The 17,685-nt window shown below is 49.3% G+C and overlaps 1 protein-coding gene across 1 annotated transcript in view; it reads left to right on the top strand.

The window, feature by feature from the left end:
• Nucleotides 1–17,685, top strand: part of FBN3 (fibrillin 3) — a 287,866-nt gene that overhangs the window by 110,356 nt on the left and 159,825 nt on the right. The window contains exons 7-8 of the mRNA XM_084614426.1: nt 15,818–16,015; nt 16,704–16,829. Of these exons, the coding sequence (XP_084470552.1) occupies nt 15,818–16,015; nt 16,704–16,829 (324 nt within the window). The remainder of the gene's footprint in view (nt 1–15,817; nt 16,016–16,703; nt 16,830–17,685) is intronic.

The following is a 17,685-nucleotide window of genomic DNA, read 5'->3' as shown; positions in this document are numbered from 1 at the left end:
AATCAATATATTTGAAAATGTAGAAAATATCCAAAAATATTTAAATAAATGGTATTTGATTATTGTTTAACAGTGTGATTAATCGCGATTAATTTTTTTAATCACGATGAATTTTTTCAATTGCTTGACAGCCCTTCTGAGTACTATTCAATTTCTGTGCTCAAGGCTAAACTGATCACCCCATGCTCTGGAGGTCCCTAAACCAGAACTGCCAGAAGCTGGGATTGGACGACAGGGGATGGATTACTTGATGAAATGTCCTGTTCTGTTCATTCCCTCCTAAGCACCTGGCCACTGGCAGAAGATAACGATAGAGAATTCACCATTTACACTAGTTTAAACCTTCAAGTGACCTGTGCCCCCAGCTGCAGAGGAAGGCAAAAAACCCCAGGATCTCTGCCAATCTGCCCTGGGGGAAAATTTCTTCCAGGCCCCAAAGCATGGGGGCATTAGATCTTCTCAAAGAAAAGGCCATCTGAATATTTTAATATGGGCAAAACAATGTATTTTTCCCTACCCTCATTCTCAGAAATGGTTGAAGTGTTTTGGCTGAAATTAAAAAAAAAAAAAAAAAGAAAGAAAAGAAAAGGCAGTCTGTGGCAGACCCTTGGCATAGAAAATGTCAGAACAGTGGCTAACATTTGGCAAAGTTCTTAGCAACTGAAAACAGGGTCTTATAATGGGAACTGTTGGGCAACCATAATAACAGGCCGTGTTCCCAGCCCTGCAGGCTTATTTAAGTCCTCTGTGATTTGGGAGATCTGGCTGGATGAGTTTGTATTGCAGACTGCTGGCACTTGACTGTCTGATAGTGGCAGTGTTTTGCACAGTGCAGACAGCACGAGCAGTGAAGTGTAGAATCCTCTTTTCCCTCTCGCTGGCTATGGCTGAAAGCTCAAGGCAGCTACTGCATCTGCCTTGTCCACTCCTATATGAGATGCAGAAATTGAGTCAAAGTGTTAGGTGCAAACTGTATTTGCCTCCATTAGGTTTCTTCCTTATGGAGGTTCCAAAGAGGAGCAGGACTGATAAGTGTATTCTAGACTAGCCTGGTCTATATCGGTTCTTATACTGCCCTCATCACTACTATCTTCCATTAGGGCATTTAGGGATGGGACTCACATCTATGCAGTGTGAGTCCTTCTCTCTCTCATCCCCTGCCAGGGGGAGCATTGTGTATGCAGTGCAGTGCAGTGCAGTGTTTTGGTTTGTTGCTCTATTTGTATGTTGGGGGGGCAGGTGGAAGAAGCCCCAGGTGGGAGGTTTGAGATGGTCCTTAGTTCTGGTGGGAGGGAGTTCATTTGCAGGCTGGGACTGGCTCCTGAGAAATGGAACTAAAACTGTGACAAGGCTAAGAAAATGTACTAAGGCCCAGATCTTCAAAGATATAGGCACCTAGTTCTCATTGAAATAAATGAGAATTAGGTGCCTAAATCCTTTTAAAGATCTGGGCCTAAACAATGATGTAATGCCCTGTAGTTGTTTCATCCCATAGTCTCCCTGAGCGCAGAAAGAAATCTGGTCTGAACTGACCCTGCCTGGAGAGAAGTGGCATGAAGTTAACTGATGAATAGCTGACTCTGCTTAGATCTGCATGTTGTTTTTGGTACAGTGCTCAAAGACCACGAGCAATTCTCTGAGAACTGACTGCAGTGAGTGAGGTGACGTCTACCCTGGCGCTGGGTAGGTTATAAATACCCCAATAGGGAGTACTCACTGGGCAGGTTCGCAGCTGGAATTATGGCAACTTACAGCAGCTGAGCAGCCGTCTCAAAATATCGTTATGTGCAGGAGGCCACTGCTGTGTGCTGTGTGAATAAGTGACAGATCTCCCAGTGGAGGAGGGGCATTTCCAAGCTGTTAGGGAAGGTGCCGCTTGAGTCAGAGTCAGCGTGACATCGAGGAGCGAATACAGTCCCTTTTTCCATGAATACCCTGCAACGTTCATCGAAAGGTCCTGTGTCCCTGAACACTGCCGTCCTGCACGGCAGCCGATCGAGGGAGCACATGGGGCTCACCAAGGGCTACATTATTGAGAGAAGCTTCTTGGCAATTGTCCTCAATGACTCTCCTGGTTTCTCTAACCAAGCAGGAGACAGGACTGGACACTTGCTCTGTGCTCTGTCGAGCCGCTGTCTGAGATTCTGTCCCGCTCAGCGCAATGTTGTCATGGGCTCAGAATGCTGAGCCGGCGTTACAATTCTTCCAGAAGCCCAGGGCTAACCTTTCCAAAGGCTCAGGTTGGGCAGAGGGCATGGGCTGGTGCACTGGTATATAATAATAAAACACATGGCTTCTGGATCCTTTTGGCTGAGGATCTCAAGGCCTTTCCAAAGGGGAGTGAGAAATAGTATCTACATTTTAAAGGTGGGGAAATTGAGGCACAAATCGGTTAATTGACCTGCCCAAGGTCACACAGCAAGTTAGCAAGAGAGGAGCCAGGAGTCCTGACACCCAGTCCATTGTCTAACCTCCAGACAAACTCCCTCCTTTATAAGTGTTGTTTAAAGTAATTGGCCTTATACCTTGCCTGTGTGCCTGGAGTTGAGAATCCTTGGACAAGGGATGTGCCTGAATCTTAGCTCAGGTTTCATCGGCCTAAGGCTTTGACAGGAAACTATAAAAATAGGACAGGAAAACTTTTAAAACATCTCTCTCTACTATTTCCGTAGAGTGTGATTTTTCAGAACTTTGAATGTCTGGCCTCATGAACTGCCTTCGCTGGCTTTTCCTCTCTGCAAAAGGAATGTGGCTGTGTTTGTAGGCGGTAAGGAAATGACTAGGTGGAGAAAGGAGCCCTTTGCTGGGACCCTGTGGGGCTTTTACACCCCCACCCTAGTCCTGGGGAGCGAAGTCACAAAGCCAGCTAGCCAGAGACAAGGTGGGGGGAGGGGGCTTCCCATGTGATCATGTGTAATTAGAACTGCATTATATGTAGAGACCTGCAGGAAGGCTCATTGCTTCACAGTGGCCATATTCAGACCCGGTGTAAGTGGGTGCAACTCTGGTGTGTTTGGTGGACATGTACTCACTCACCCCATGCCGGAGTTTGGCCTGTGCTGTTATCACTCCGTTGCCATGGGTACGGCTGTGCGCCCTGTTCTCATATTCTCCTGCATGAAAACATTTACCCGCTAAAATCACCTCTGCCGGCTCAGGAAGTGCCAATTACATAGCCCAGGAAGGGCCCTCTGCCACCTTTTAAAGGGCACTGCCCCCCTTCCTCAGGCACGCTGCCAGGGAGAGCAGCCATCACTTGTGGTTGGAACTGCGTAGAAGCCACATCAGTGGAGGCTGATATGGGGGATCTGCTGAATCAGTGCATCCCCGAGACACCCTGGTTGTGCCAGCTCCCCAGCCAAGGCCACGGCATTTTGGGGTTGCACTGGTTGACTGCAGGTTGGTGGGTGCTCTCTGCTACCACAGCTCCAAGCATACAGGAGACGTAATATACTGTAAGGCTGCACTCCTAGCCTGGGTAAGCAAACCTCCTGCTTGAGGGAAGCCATGAATCAGCTATGTGAAAATAGATATTGAGGTTTCACGCTCCTTATTCCTCTAAAATCCATGCGGGAACAGTGCTGAAGCCCTGGGCATGTGTCCTAGTCAGCTCGTGATGGGGAGGTATGGAACTGCCATGGGAGGGCTCATGAGCAGCTCTCAGCCTTGCTGTGTGAAGAGAAAACTTTCAGCAAAAACATTGTTTATTACGAGAGGGACTTTGATTTTAGCAGAGAAAAGCCTCCTCTTCCCCGTTGCTAGCAAGGAAAGAATTCATGCAGGCCACGGCCAGACTCCCAAGGGGATCCTGGCCCATGGTGCTCCAGACACGCCAGGCTAAGTCAGAGACAGAGAGAGATTAAAGGAAATGTTTATTAATTTGATTTCCAGCTTGTGCTTCATTGGTTGCTCACGTGCCAAAAACTGAGCATGTGCATGTTTACATGGGGCCTACACTAGCAATGGAAGTGGTGGACACTCAGCACTGCTCTTGCACTTTGATCTGTGTGGGTCTGAATTCCCCTTACAAGCATTCATTTCACCTGTGAATGCGCTGTGAGACAGATCAATGGTGCCGTTCCCAGACAGGTGGTTGCAAAACAACATTTCTCCTGTAAGAAATTTCAATCAAAATATTTTTGTTCAAATTTGGGGGTTGAAAAATGTCCCTTTCCTGGCAGGACATTTTGAACTAATTCAAAATGAACATTTTATTTTGTTTCAATTTTAAATATTTTGGTTTCCAAAAGGCACAGCAAGTCAATATTTTAAGTCAAAACAAAATAAAAATTGCAGTTTTGAATTAATGTTTTGGCATTAACGGTTTCATTTCAGGTTTTTTAAAATAAAAAAAGCTGAACCAGCATCTTAAGTTGAAAAAAATGAATTTTTTTGTCAGTTTGTTTTTGACCTTCCCTGGAGGAAAATTTAAATTTTTTCACCAAAACCGATATTTTCATGGGAAAAGAAACTGGTTCTTCTTCGAGTGATTGCATGTGTGCATTCCACTCGGGGGATTGATGCGCCCAGCATATGGCCGCCCGAAACTTTTCCCCTCAGCGGTACCTGTTGGACCTGCTGTTTTCTCCCATTGAGGTTTTTTCTATGTATGGTACCGAGCCGTGCCCTGGTCACCAGGTTTCTTGCTCCAGGCCTATGCCAGAAAGCGACCCACACAAGAGCTTTCTGAAGCACTTGGGAGAGGCACTCATGAAGGCCTGGTGCCAGATGTGCAGGGAGTTCAAACCTAGGACAAAGAAGGATGTGGAGGGTAAGCTGGAATTTCTGCTGACGGAGGCACTACTCAGACCACCGTCAGAGCTGTCCCAGCTGTTCCGGTCTGACTCGGTGCCAAGTACTGCAGCTTCAGCACCTCCAGCTTTCATGGAATCCCGGCCGTGTTCTTCCTCACCCGTACCGAAGAAGAAATGCAAAAAGCTTCCAGCTTCTTTGGCACCACAGCAAAACACCATCTCGATGCCAGCTACGCCGGAGGCATTTGCAGAGCCAAGAAACCTGCTCTGCTTCTCGGGGCCAGCGTCTCCTTCCTTACTGGAGTCCAGCCCCCCCGCGCCGCTGTTCCTTCCGCCAGTGACTCAGCCTCTGGCCAAAGAGAAGCTGCTGCCAGGGTGTTGCTTTGTCCATCGCCAGGCTTTTGGCACCAGTCCCCGGCACTGACTGGATCAGCCCCAGCCTGGTCAGAGGAAGGGGAATCCTCGTCATCAGACTTGCAGGTGGGATCTGATGTATCACAACCCCAAAGCAGGACCTGCTGGTCTCTGCACAGATCCTCTCTGACCATCTACCACTGTGACCTTTCAGTGGGACCTGCCTTGGGAATGTGACTGGGACAATGGGGCCCAGCCCCATGTGTGTGGCCATTATGAACCCCTGCGGTTGTCCAGCAGTTTCCAGATCTTCCCCACACAATGCATACTCAGTGCTCTTGTCTAGAAGGGCTAATTCTGCACACTGAGCAGCTCCTTCCCTGGAGTCTGGCACTGGGTTGAGCATCCCAGAGGAGGTTCCAGAATCTACCAGCAGAAGAGATTCTGCCCCTCTGGTTTGACTTCCTCTTCGTCCTCTCCAGACGAGGCCGTTTCATTTGGCACATCTTCACCTCCTCCGGATGATTTTAAAGTTTATCAGGAGTTGTTCAAGAGAGTGGCTGCAGACTTAGGTGCAGAGGTCAAAGAGCTCAGGGAGTCCTCACATCACCTCATGGATGTTTTATCATTGGTGGCTTCCTTCAGGGAAGCTCTGCCAATTACAAGGCGATACTAGAGCCGATGAAGGCTTTATGGCAGACGCCAGCCTCTTTGCCTCCCACCTCTAAAGGGGCAGAAAGAAAGTACTGCGTAAACTCCCAAGGGTTATACTCACCCACCTCAGGGCTCACTGGTCATCACAGTGGCTAATGAGAGAGAATGACAAAGGCACCGAGCTGCCACCCCCAAATCAAAAGATGCGGAGAGGCCAGACTTATTTGGCAGAAAGATTTATCTGACCAGGGGTTTTCAGCTGTGCATCGCTAACCACCAGGCTCTGTTGGGACAATATGCTTTGACCTTGTGGGGCTCCATGGAAAAGTTCAGGGCGGTGCCTGTTCTCTTCCCTGGTCAGTGAGGGCCGACTGGTCACAAGAATTTTGCTGAGGCTGGCATGGATGCAGCAGACTCTCCAGAACCAAACCTCTTCCCTCACCTTCACAAACCATCTTTCCCACTTCCACAGTACTTGGTCCCGGATTACCTAGGACCAGTGAGTCTTGAGTATCTTAGAATCATAGAACATCAGGGCTGGAAGGACCTCAGGAGGTCATCTAGTCCCACCCCCTGCTCAAAGCAGGACCAATCCCCAACTAAATCATCCCAGCCAGGGCTTTGTCAAGCCAGGCCTTGCTGAGGGTGCAGTCCACGCCATCCTCCAGATCATTAATGAAGATATTCTTGCCAGCGAGTTAAAGAAGTATGGGCTGGATGAATGGACTATAAGGTGGATAGAAAGTTGGCTAGATTGTCGGGCTCGACGGGTAGTAATCAATGGCTCCATGTCTAGTTGGCAGCCTGTATCAAGTGGAGTGCCCCAAGGGTCGGTCCTGGGGCTGGTTTTGTTCAATATCTTCCTTAATGATCTGGAGGATGGTGTGGATTGCACCCTCAGCAAGTTTGCAGATGACACTAAACTGGGAGGAGAGGTAGATACGCTGGAGGGGAGGGATAGGATACAGAGCGACCTAGACAAATGAGAGGATTGAGCCAAAAGAAATCTGATGAGGTTCAACAAGGACAAGTGCAGAGTCCTGCACTTAGGATGGAAGAATCCCATGCACCGCTACAGACTAGGGACCGAATGGCTCGGCAGCAGTTCTGCAGAGAAGGACCTAGGGGTGACAGTGGACGAGAAGCTGGATATGAGTCAACAGTGTGCCCTTGTTGCCAATAAGGCCAATGGCTTTTTGGGCTGTATAAGTAGGGGCATTGCCAGAAGATCGAGGGACATGATTGTTCCCCTGTATTCGACATTGGTGAGGCCTCATCTGGAGTACTGTGTCCAGTTTTGGGCCCCACACTACAAGAAGGGTGTGGAAAAATTGGAAAGCATCCAGTGGAGGGCAACAAAAATGATTAGGGGACTGGAACACATGACTTATGAGGAGAGGCTGAGGGAACTGGGATTGTTTAGTCTGCAGAAAAGAAGAATGAGGGGGGTTTTGATCGCTGCTTTCAACTACCTGAAAGGGGGTTCCAAAGAGGATGGATCTAGACTGTTCTCAGTGGTACCAGATGACAGAACGAGGAGTAGTGGTCTCAAGTTGCAGTGGGGGAGGTTTAGGTTGGATATTAGGAAAAGCTTTTTCACTAGGAGGGTGGTGAAGCACTGGAATGCGTTACCTGGGGAGGTGTTGGAATCTCCTTCCTTCCAAGTTTTTAAGGTCAGGCTTGACAAAGCCCTGGCTGGGATGATTTATTTGGGGATTGGTCCTGCTTTGAGCAGGGGGTTGGACTAGATGACCTCCTGAGGTCAATTCCAACCCTGATGTTCTATGATATTGAACAAAACCGGCCCCAGGACCAAGCCTTGGGGCACTCCACTTGATACCGGCTGCCAACTAGACATGGAGCCATTGATCACTACCCTTTGAGCCCAACGATCAAGCCAGCTTTCTATCAACCTTATAGTCCATTCATCCAGCCCGTACTTCTTTAACTTGCTGACAAGAATACTGTGGGAGACTGTGTCAAAAGCTTTGCTAAAGTCAAGGAATAACATGTCCACTGCTTTCCCCTCAACCACAGAGCTAGTTATTTCATCATAGAAGGCAATTAGATTAGTCAGGGATGACTTGCCCTTGGTGAATCCATGCTGACTGTTCCTGATCACTTTCGTCTCCTCTAAGTGCTTCAGAATTGATTCCTTGAGGACCTGCTCCATGATTTTCCATTTGTCCGCCCACAACCGACTCTCATGCTAGTGGCAGATGCTTCGGCCCTGGGATGGGGAGCGCACCTTGGTTTTCTACAAATGCAGGATCTATTGTCCTATGAGGACTTAGCTTTACACCTCAGTGTCAGGGAACTGAAAGCTGTCAGACTGGCGTGCCAAGTATTTCTATCACAAATCAGGGGAAGCAGCCTGTTAGTCCCCACAGACCACATGGCAGGAGTGTTCTACCCCAACAAGCAGTGGGGTAGAACAATATTTAGAACAACATTTAGAATAAACCCCCTTCCCTCTGTTCTTCTCCACTCTTCCAAGAAGCGACTCTACTTGTTGCCAACTCAGTCACTCTAGAAGCGTCTAATCTGCTGGGCACGCAGAACGACCTAGCAGAACACCTGAGCAGGTTATTTATGAGTCACCACCAGTGGTCTCTTCACCAAAGTGGCCTGACATCTCCTAGTCATGGGGATTTCCCCTACTGGACCTATTTCCCACAAAGTCCAAAAGAAACTGTCAGCAGCTCTGCTCCCTACAGGGTCACAGCCCAGATTCTATAACAGATGCCTTTTTAGTGACATAGTCAAAGAGTCTTCCAGGCTTTTCCATCCGTCCCACTCATTCATAGGGTATTGCTAAAGATGAAACAGGACCAGGCCAGAGTCATTCTTATAGCCGCAGCACAGGGCCTCCTCCACTCTCCTGGCATTGTCAGTGAAACCTCCAATTTCATTCCCCCTAAGACTCGAACCTAACCTCCCAGGGTCATGGTTGCCTATACCATCTGAGCCTACAATCCCTTCACTTAGCTGCATGGATTCTCCATGACTAGGCACTAGGGAGCAGGCTTGCTCGAAAGACGTACAAGAGGTCCTGCTAAATAATAGGAAGCCTTCTACAAGAGGTTACTCACCTCGCAAAATAGAGGTGTTTCTTCATCTGGTCTCGAGAATGGGATCAGTTCTTCAATTCAGTGTGTTCTGGACTACTTATTATACCTGCAACACCATGATTTGGTGGTTAGTTCCATCAAAGTACATCTGGCTGCTAATCCAGCGTTCCATCCTAAAATGGACAATCACTATTTTCTCCGATGACATGTCCATATGATTTTTAAAGGGCTTAGTTAAATTATACCTTCAAGTGCAAGACCCTGTTCCTCTGTGGGATCTAAACTTAGTACTGTGAAGACCTATGGGTCCCCCGTTTGAACCATTGGCTGTCTGGTAACCACTGCATCTGTCAACGAAGGTGGCATTTCTGGTGGCCATTACCTCGGCCAGATGGGGAGCTGCAGGTGTTAATGTCAGGACCTCCATATGCACTCTTTTTTAAAGACCAGACTTACCTGCATCCTCATCCGATGTTCTTCCCAAAGGTGGTTTCCTCTTGCCACAGCCAATTAATTTGCATGGATTCTAACTAAAACCACATGTGACCAGAGAGGAAGAGTATTTGCATACCTTGGACATCAGAAGAGCCTTGGCATTTTACCTAGAGAGAACGAGACACTTCCATAAATCCTCCCAGCTGTTTGTTGCAGTGGCAGGCTGAGTGAGAGGTCCATCAGTCTCCACCCAGAGAATTTCTTCCTGCATCTCACCCTGTGTACACATGTGCTTTGACGAGGGCACATAAGCCATGGCTGCCTTTCTGGCACAAGTTCCAAACGCAGACATTCATGGAGTGGCAGCCTGATCCTTGGTCCAGACGTTTGCTTCCCACCATCCTGTGGCTTAAGACTTCAAAGACGATGTTAGGGTACAATGAGTTGTTCTCCAATCTTTATGGAAATAGACCGTGATCCCCCCTCCTGTTCTACAGCCTGTGAGTCACCAAGAGTGGAATGTCCAAGCGTGATCGCTCAAAGAACAGTTATTAACACGTTCTGCTATTGTTGTTCTTTGAGGTGTGTCCATTCTACAACCTACCCTCCTTCCCCTCTTTGCAGGAATTACAGCAAGCTCTGCCCTTTATACCTCACACAATGCTGTGTGGCAGCAGGGGCCGCTTGAGCCACCCAACAGGTACGACTGAGGGGAAAAGTTTCTGCGGGTCATGCGCTGGGGGCACCAACCCTGAGAGTGGAATGGACACAAGCAGCCCATCTCCAAGAACAGCAGTTATGGCACAGGTTACTAATCAGATTTCCTGTGAAAATGTCTCTTCCACTGGGAAGACTTTCCACACAATAAAGTTCATTCAGCTCTGCAGCCTCATTTACCGTTGGGTAAACTGAGGCACAGGAGGCAATGGTCTTGCCTGCAGTCTGGCTCACAGAATTTGTCAAGTCCCATAGCTAACTAGCTCCAGAACGGTGTTTGTTAGGAATCTGTCTGCAGGATGATTTGTCACCATCCTCACTGGCCAAGGACTGATGTTAAACATGATTCTCATTGACAAGCCCAGGCTGTGTTCAGCCGTGTTTGGCAAAGAGCTGTCTGCCACCGCTGATGGGTGAGACAGACATTTCGACCACAGTTGTGAGGGACCAGTGGTATATTAGGCCAGTTGGGGGGCCTTGGGAAAATGGATGCCCTCCTCGCCTTGACCCACTCCGCCCACCTGGCGCTCCTACTGGGATCAGGGCATGGAGACTTGCCCCGCTTTGCCTGCCTGCCTGGCACTCCTGCCGGGAAGCGGGGCTGGGGCTTGCCCTGCTCTGCCCCCATCCAGCACTCCTGCTGGGGAGCAGGGGAAGCCCTCACACCCTTACCCTGTTCCCCAGCAGGACCACCAGGTGGGCAGAGCGGGGGCAGGCCCCGCGCCCCAACCCTACTCCCCAGCAAGAGTGCTGGGCAGGAGGGAGGGGTGGGGCAAGCCCTTGTGCCCAGCCCAATTTCCCCGGCAGAAGTGCGGGGGGCTGAGGGGGGGGGGATGTGGGCGGAAGGGGTGGAGAGAGGCCCCCACTTGCTTTGGCCCAGGGGCCAACAAAACCATAATCTGCCTCCCTCTCCGGGGGACTGGCGTGTAGTCAGAGCCTGTGTGACATGCCTAAAGCAGCACAGTGGGTCAGGTAGGTCTGGAAACCAGGAATCCCCTGACTCTTATTGTTCACTCTCCGCTAATACAACATACTGATACTCTCCTGCTCTGAAACCTGTCTCCTGCTGCTGTCTGTATGGTCCAGCCAGGCTCAGATCAGAATGCATGTGGAAGGAAACATCCAGAGCAGACACGTTGTTTTTCCATTTAGAGGGAAGGTTACAGCACATGTAAATAGATGCTTTCAGACTGGACAAAGTTGTAACACAGCCGCCAGCAGCCGGCTACATAGCGGAGAGCCATGTGTCATGGAATGGATTGCACTGAGTAACTCCCAAAGGGTCTGAGGCTTTAGAGTGCTGGTTATTAGCATTCATTAGGCACAGGAGCAACCTTAGTATCTCCATGACACCCAGCCAAATGTGCAAAGTCCTTTCCTTTTCTTCTCCCTCTTCTCAGCTGACACAGATCAAGTGAACAAAATACAGCTGCGTGCAGTGGGTGCTATTGAGGCCCATGGGCCAAGAAGGGAAAGTTAAGGCACTGCAGTTATTTGACTGAAGATAGATAGTGCCATAGAGGGAGGAACATGTCTGCTTGGCAGTTAGTACGTACACACCGTTTGCAAAGCTTTTTATCCCTGTATTGTGAAAACGGATCTACATTTGAACACTTGAGTTGGAATGATGCCTTTTGCAGCTACAGGTAATGCATAAAGTATCAAATGCATGTGGTCACAATCAATATTGACTCCTGTACACACGTCAAGCTCAGGACTGGACTTTTTCCTCCCTGATATAGGGCTTGAAAATCTGCATTTCTTGCAGACCCTTTGGTGAGCACTTTGGGTGTGTACGGCTCAGCCCCTTAACTAGGGAAATTCTACCACATGGCACTCTTACTGTGACTGCAAGTGAGACATTCCAGAGAGGAAGCAAAAAGACACCAACATAGACTTAAGTGGGGAAAGAAGCTCTGCTCTGCTCCACCAAAGAATGTGGCTACAGGGACAAATTCTTTAAAGGACAAATTATCTGAGACCAGTGTCCACGGAGGACAGAGTCCTGCAGAGTCTCACAAGGCCTCAGCCATCTCATAAGTGTGCCTATAATCTTTATCAAGTTTGATTAGTGTCTCATTAAAGATTTAATAATTTGACCCATTAAAATTAGCACCAGATGGTATCTGGCATGTTGCCAGCACACTCTGGAGTCCAGACTACCATTCCCAGATTGCTTTGGCTGCTTTCTCTCAGAGAATTAAATCTAAATATGAAAATCTATTTTTGTCAAGTATATTTTAAAGTGATGCATTGTCCTTTTCAATGGCAAACGTTGGGCTCCATTATTAATTGTCAGGAATTCCTTCTGTGGCACATTCAGCAACACTGACAGATATTTGGTTTGACTCTTCCCCCACTTCACTTCGAAGACATAGTTGTGGTGCCTGAGTTTTGTCCTTGTGTGGTTATAAGCTTTGTCTTTATAAATTAATCCAGAGCCCTTTCCAGATACAGTTATGTTCACTGCACAGACAGAGAGAAGTTAGATTAAATCATGCAGTACTCTGGCTGGAAGGTTGTAATGTAACATGACTTTATTTCTTAGAATTCAGAACGATAATGCACAGTACCCCAAATCAGAGAGAGACAAAGCAGGCTGCTCCCTAAGGCAGCCTTGTTCTAGGCTGGCTCTTTACAGACTGTCTGTGCTAATACACTTCCCTACAGAGTCCCCAGCCTGCAAGCAGGACCAGGACCCCCACCTTACACACACACTGAAAGTGATAGCTTACAACTCTAACACAGTCCTCAATACACTTCAGATACCAGGAGGCATACACCACCCTACAGTCACATTGATTGTAGCACATTGGGAAAGCAGGTGAAATAGGCCTCGTTTATTAGGTGTCTTGCATCGTCCTACGGTTAGTTAGGCCTAGGTATAGTTCATGAAATATGTGAAATTTCTTTGCAACTGTAACAGAGCTGGCTGCCTCCCACATGACCCCTGGTGGCCAGGGGTGGCTCTGTAGCACCCTGCCTTGGTTTGCCCGTTTGGTTCTCAATAAACTCAAAAAGTGGATTTCACAAATCCAATCACAGCCCTTCTTGGGATCTACTTTTATTACCAGAATATTCCAAAGCAAACACAAATCGTTTCCCCAGCCTTTAGCTGGGCAATGTCATGACCCACAGGTCTCAGATCTGGGCCTGCAGGGTTTATAGGAGCAGCCACACTCTAGCCCTCCACCTGCAGCCTGCTGATGCTTGCGTACCTGGGAGCATGAAACCCTGCCACAGGTTGAGGCTCCACTCCTTCAGTCCTATTGGGGAGCCCCCGGGGCACTGCTGCTCCTGCCACTGCTCCAGCCACCTCCGGAGCAGCCCCTGGGACCACTGCTGCTCCAGTGGTCCCCAGGGCTGCCCTGGGACTGCTGCCCAGGCTGTTCCTGGGGCCAGCTGCACCAGCTGCTGCTCAGGCAGTTCCCAGGGCCAGCTGTCCGTGGCTACCCATGCAGCGGCCAGTGCGGCTGGCTCTGAGGCTGCCTGAGCGACTGGCCCTGGGGCCACTCCAGCAGTGGTTGGTGCAACTGGCCCCGGCCAGCTGCTGGGGCAGCTCTGGGGTCAGCTGCACTGGCTGCTGCAGCTGCAGAAATCACAGCGGTCACAGAAAGTTACAGAATCCGTAACTTCTGCGACCTCCATGAGAGACTCGCAGCCTTACTTATGTATGGCATGAATAAATACAGATTTACAGATCCTAATGTGCAAATTTATTGTCTTATGTGACAGAGATAAATCATGCATGTAAAGCATGCATCTAAGTCATGAAATGGACTACAAATGCAATAAAACATAAGGTATTCAAAAGTTTAACAAATGGGGGGGGGCACAAAAGATGCTCCTCACCTGTGGCACCATTTGGTCTAGGCCCAGCCCCAAGCAGCTTCCTTGCCAGGGGTGAGGGTGGGGATAAATTGCATATTGCCACATAAGCTTCCTGTACTGTCACTCTTAGTGGCTGGATTTGCTTGGCTCCCTTTAATCTTTTTCTGTTTGCACATGTGTCGTAGGGTTTAAAAACAGCAACAACAACCTGAAGAGATTTCATACAAAACATATGTTCAGAGAGTGTTAGTGTTATGGAACGAAGCATTCAGAAGCCAAGAAATGCAAAAATTAAGACTGTGTGGTCTTAATTTTGTGCTTTTATGTGTATATATTAGAGGAAAACACTTGTGGGCACAGTTAAATGCAGTCACTACAGAAGATATGGCCTCCCAGTTTTGCTTGTGGCCCTATTTGTGTCTACACACCTTTCACACCAGTTTGGTGCTCTACATTTCAAAGCCAGGCAATTCAGCGTAAGGGCTGCCATGGGCTCATCTGGACATCACAGCTTACAGAATGCAGCCTGGGATTCACAAACCTGCTGGAGTTAGTTAATGGAAAATCCAGCGCTGAAATCCCCAAGGAACTTCACAGACTGCATATAAAATACCCAGCTGTTCTACCCAGCACCTACATTGCATGGGTGTAAGTTAAAGACAGAGCAGCACCCTCGGCTGTTGTTTCCTGGACTTCTTCAGATGTTTAATGTAGGAGTTTTCGGTCTGACTGTACTGAGGTCAAAGGTCCTTCTTCCGCAAACAGATGAAACATTTGCATGAAATCATCTCTCCCAGCAGGAATAAAAGGCCCTTCATGTTTTAGAAGTGAGTTTCTTGATGAATCCCTGATGTGCTAATATCTCCAGCCAGGGATCAGAAGACCTCGGGGAGCAGCAAAACCCCATTCCTCACTGCAAATAACCCAAATAATGTAGCTTGTAAGGCACAGGTGTCTGCTTGTTGGGACTGGGAAACGGGCCCACTGTTGCTGTAGCATCAACGTGTTAAAGAACCAGTTAAAATTGCCAAGGGGCCTTTCATAGTTACCCAGGAGAAATGAATCACTATTGCACGTGTAATTGCTGGAGGTTCTCCTTATACAGACTGATGGAAGAGCTGGCATTCCTGTGCCAGGGCTGCACACTACATGACATGGGAGGGCTCAGTCATGCTGGGGAAGCTTTCTCTGTCTCTAGAAAGCTTTTTGGGAGAGATCTGCAGCTGATTTCCTTTAGAAGCCACCCAGAAGTGAACTCACTCCTAAACATCTGTTCCTGACACAACAGATTGTTAACCTGGAGCTAAGAGTATAAATAGCTGTCACTAATTTATGGGGAAAATCCTCAGGAGAGCTTTGCTGTTCTCTGAAAGAAAAGCAAAGTCAGAAAGGCAGGGAATTCAAAGTGCAAACCCAACCCCTGGAAAGTACCCAATGGAAATGCAATGCCCAGGGCATCCAAATCACCTGGAGTATTCCCCCAGATCCCTAGGACCTTCCATCAAAGACAGATACAGTCAATCTCTCTGACAAGCATCATGATATCACAGCTAGTTATTACAAGCAACCCCTAGACACCTTGACAGGTCAGCCAGCAATCTGAATGGTGGGGGTATCTTCAATCCCATAATACTCTGGCATTTGGCAAGCAGCTGCAGATATCTTAAACCATGCAAGGTTATATGGGGTTGCAGATGTTCACAGCTCCAGGGAGCCTGACCACTTTGGATAGGGAAGAGTTAAAAATGGTTGCACAATGCCCACATGCCAGGCATCAGATAATCTATTCAGAGTGGGCTGGAGTCTGGGAGGTCTCTGGGGCCGATGTACATTGTCAGGGGCGAGATGTTGGTGTTGCTGCCTTGTGAATGGGAGAGTAGGCTCCAGCTCACAGGTTGCACCCATCCACAGCACAAGGGAAGGAAGCAGGTACCAGGCCATGCTGGCCAAAGCTGGGCTTTGGGTCTTGTTCTAACCTCCTGGTTTTTGGTTTCTTCTCAGACTATCGCACCGGGCCCTGCTTCAGCCAGGTGAATAACCAAATGTGCCAAGGCCAGCTCAGTGGGATTGTCTGCACCAAGACCATGTGTTGTGCCACCATTGGACGGGCCTGGGGTCACCCATGTGAGATGTGCCCTGCCCAGCCTCACCCCTGCCGCCGGGGCTTCATCCCCAATATACGCACTGGAGCCTGCCAAGGTGAGTGCTATGGAAAGGCGCTGCTGGGTCCCAGCGGGACAGAAACTGCAGCTCAACCTGGCTGGAAATCTTCCCATGAAACCGGTTCATCAGCCCTGACCTTTCTCCTGAAAAGGAGCCAGGTTGGCTGAACTGTCATCCAGTCAAAGGCAGGGTCCCCGGGATGCTGCTCTGCTCCAGAACAAAATCAAAATCAAAACGCTGAAATTCTCCCAAACCAGAAACCCCCCTTGTCAGCCAGCTCTAACTGCAAAGCACGTGGTGAGCCTGGGGCCTTGGGACCTTCCCCGGCACTGGCGTGGCTGTTGCCTGCACTGGTGCCGGGAAGTTGCCAAACTGGGCTACGAGTAGCCAGATGCTGCATGATGCTCGCTTCAGAAATATGGGTAACAATCACAGTGATCACCAGGTGGGCGGAGGGGCATCACTTGGCAACCATGTGCTTGTTTCCCATTGCAGGGGGGCAGAGCTTAGCCCCGCGTGAGCCCAGGGCCAGAGCATGGTGCCCCCTTGCATCCCAGAAGGAGAGTAACATAACATGCTCCTGTTCTTATCACACCCCAGCTGGCTCCGCGGCCCTGCCTGTGGTGCCAGCCTTACTGCTCCCTTGGTCTCCGTCTCCCTCTTCTGTGCCGTGCACTGCAACTGCTTCTCCCGTTCGCTGACGTTCTTGTTCTTCTTCCTGCAGATGTGGACGAATGTCAGGCGATCCCAGGCCTGTGTCAGGGTGGAAACTGTATCAACACGGTGGGCTCCTATGAGTGCAAATGTCCCGCGGGACACAAGCAGAGTGAAACCAGCCACAAGTGTGAAGGTAAGAAGAAGTCCCGAAATCCCCAAAGCCTCCTCTCTCTTGTTCTCTCTTGGCATCTTCTCACCATCTCACTCTGAGCTGTGCTGACAGGGCAGGAACGTGCAGTCTGTGGAAGCTTCTCCCGGATAATGCACACCCGATCTCAGGGTGGGGTAGGGTTAGCCCAAGATGCTGCTATGTGTCACACCAAAGAGCAAAGAAACTAGCAACGCGTCCTAGTGACTCAAATCTGCGTGGTAGCAAGATAGAACCACCTGACTGAGCAGAGACTCTGTGAACCCAGGGAGAGAAGGAGTCAGCAGGACACTCACAAGGGCCCTGGCCATGGCGGTGTCATTTCATCTTGCAGGCACGCGGCCGGCGCAGATGAGAAGGGTGTTCCTGTGTAGCCAGGCAAGCTCAGGACTCCTCCGGTCAGCATTTAGTGTGTGCATTTGAAAGGCCAAAGGACAACAGAGGGGTCAGTGGAGTGACTGATTTCACTCCTCAAAAGGCTGAGAGCGAACGGGAGTAAATGCTGCCCCGTTTCTTTGTGTTGTGGCCTCGTGCGCTGGAAAAGGAATGACGTGCCTGTGACTTCTCTGCCTGGCTGGGGAGACTGCACGACCACATGGAGAAAGGGTTTGCTCCTGGGTCTGCCACAGGGAATAGGCTCTTCTCTTCATGGCAGGATTAAAAGGGCCACCCGGAGGCTGGGGGTTTGGGGGCTGGAAGAATGGAGCTTTCCCTTCTAGATCAATAGCTTAGACCCAGTCCATGCTGGTGGCCGCCTTACAGAGGCTGTCCAGAAGCCATTGGTACGAGCCCAGCTGAGTGTGGGCAGGTGTGAGTAATTACTACTACTCAGGTGTCTTCA

The sequence above is a fragment of the Lepidochelys olivacea genome, assembly GCF_965140295.1.
Source record: "Lepidochelys olivacea isolate rLepOli2 genome assembly, chromosome: 25".
In the NCBI taxonomy this organism is placed as follows: domain Eukaryota; kingdom Metazoa; phylum Chordata; order Testudines; family Cheloniidae; genus Lepidochelys; species Lepidochelys olivacea.
Note: the sequence above shows the minus strand (reverse complement) of the source record. Positions and strands in the feature narration are given on the sequence as shown.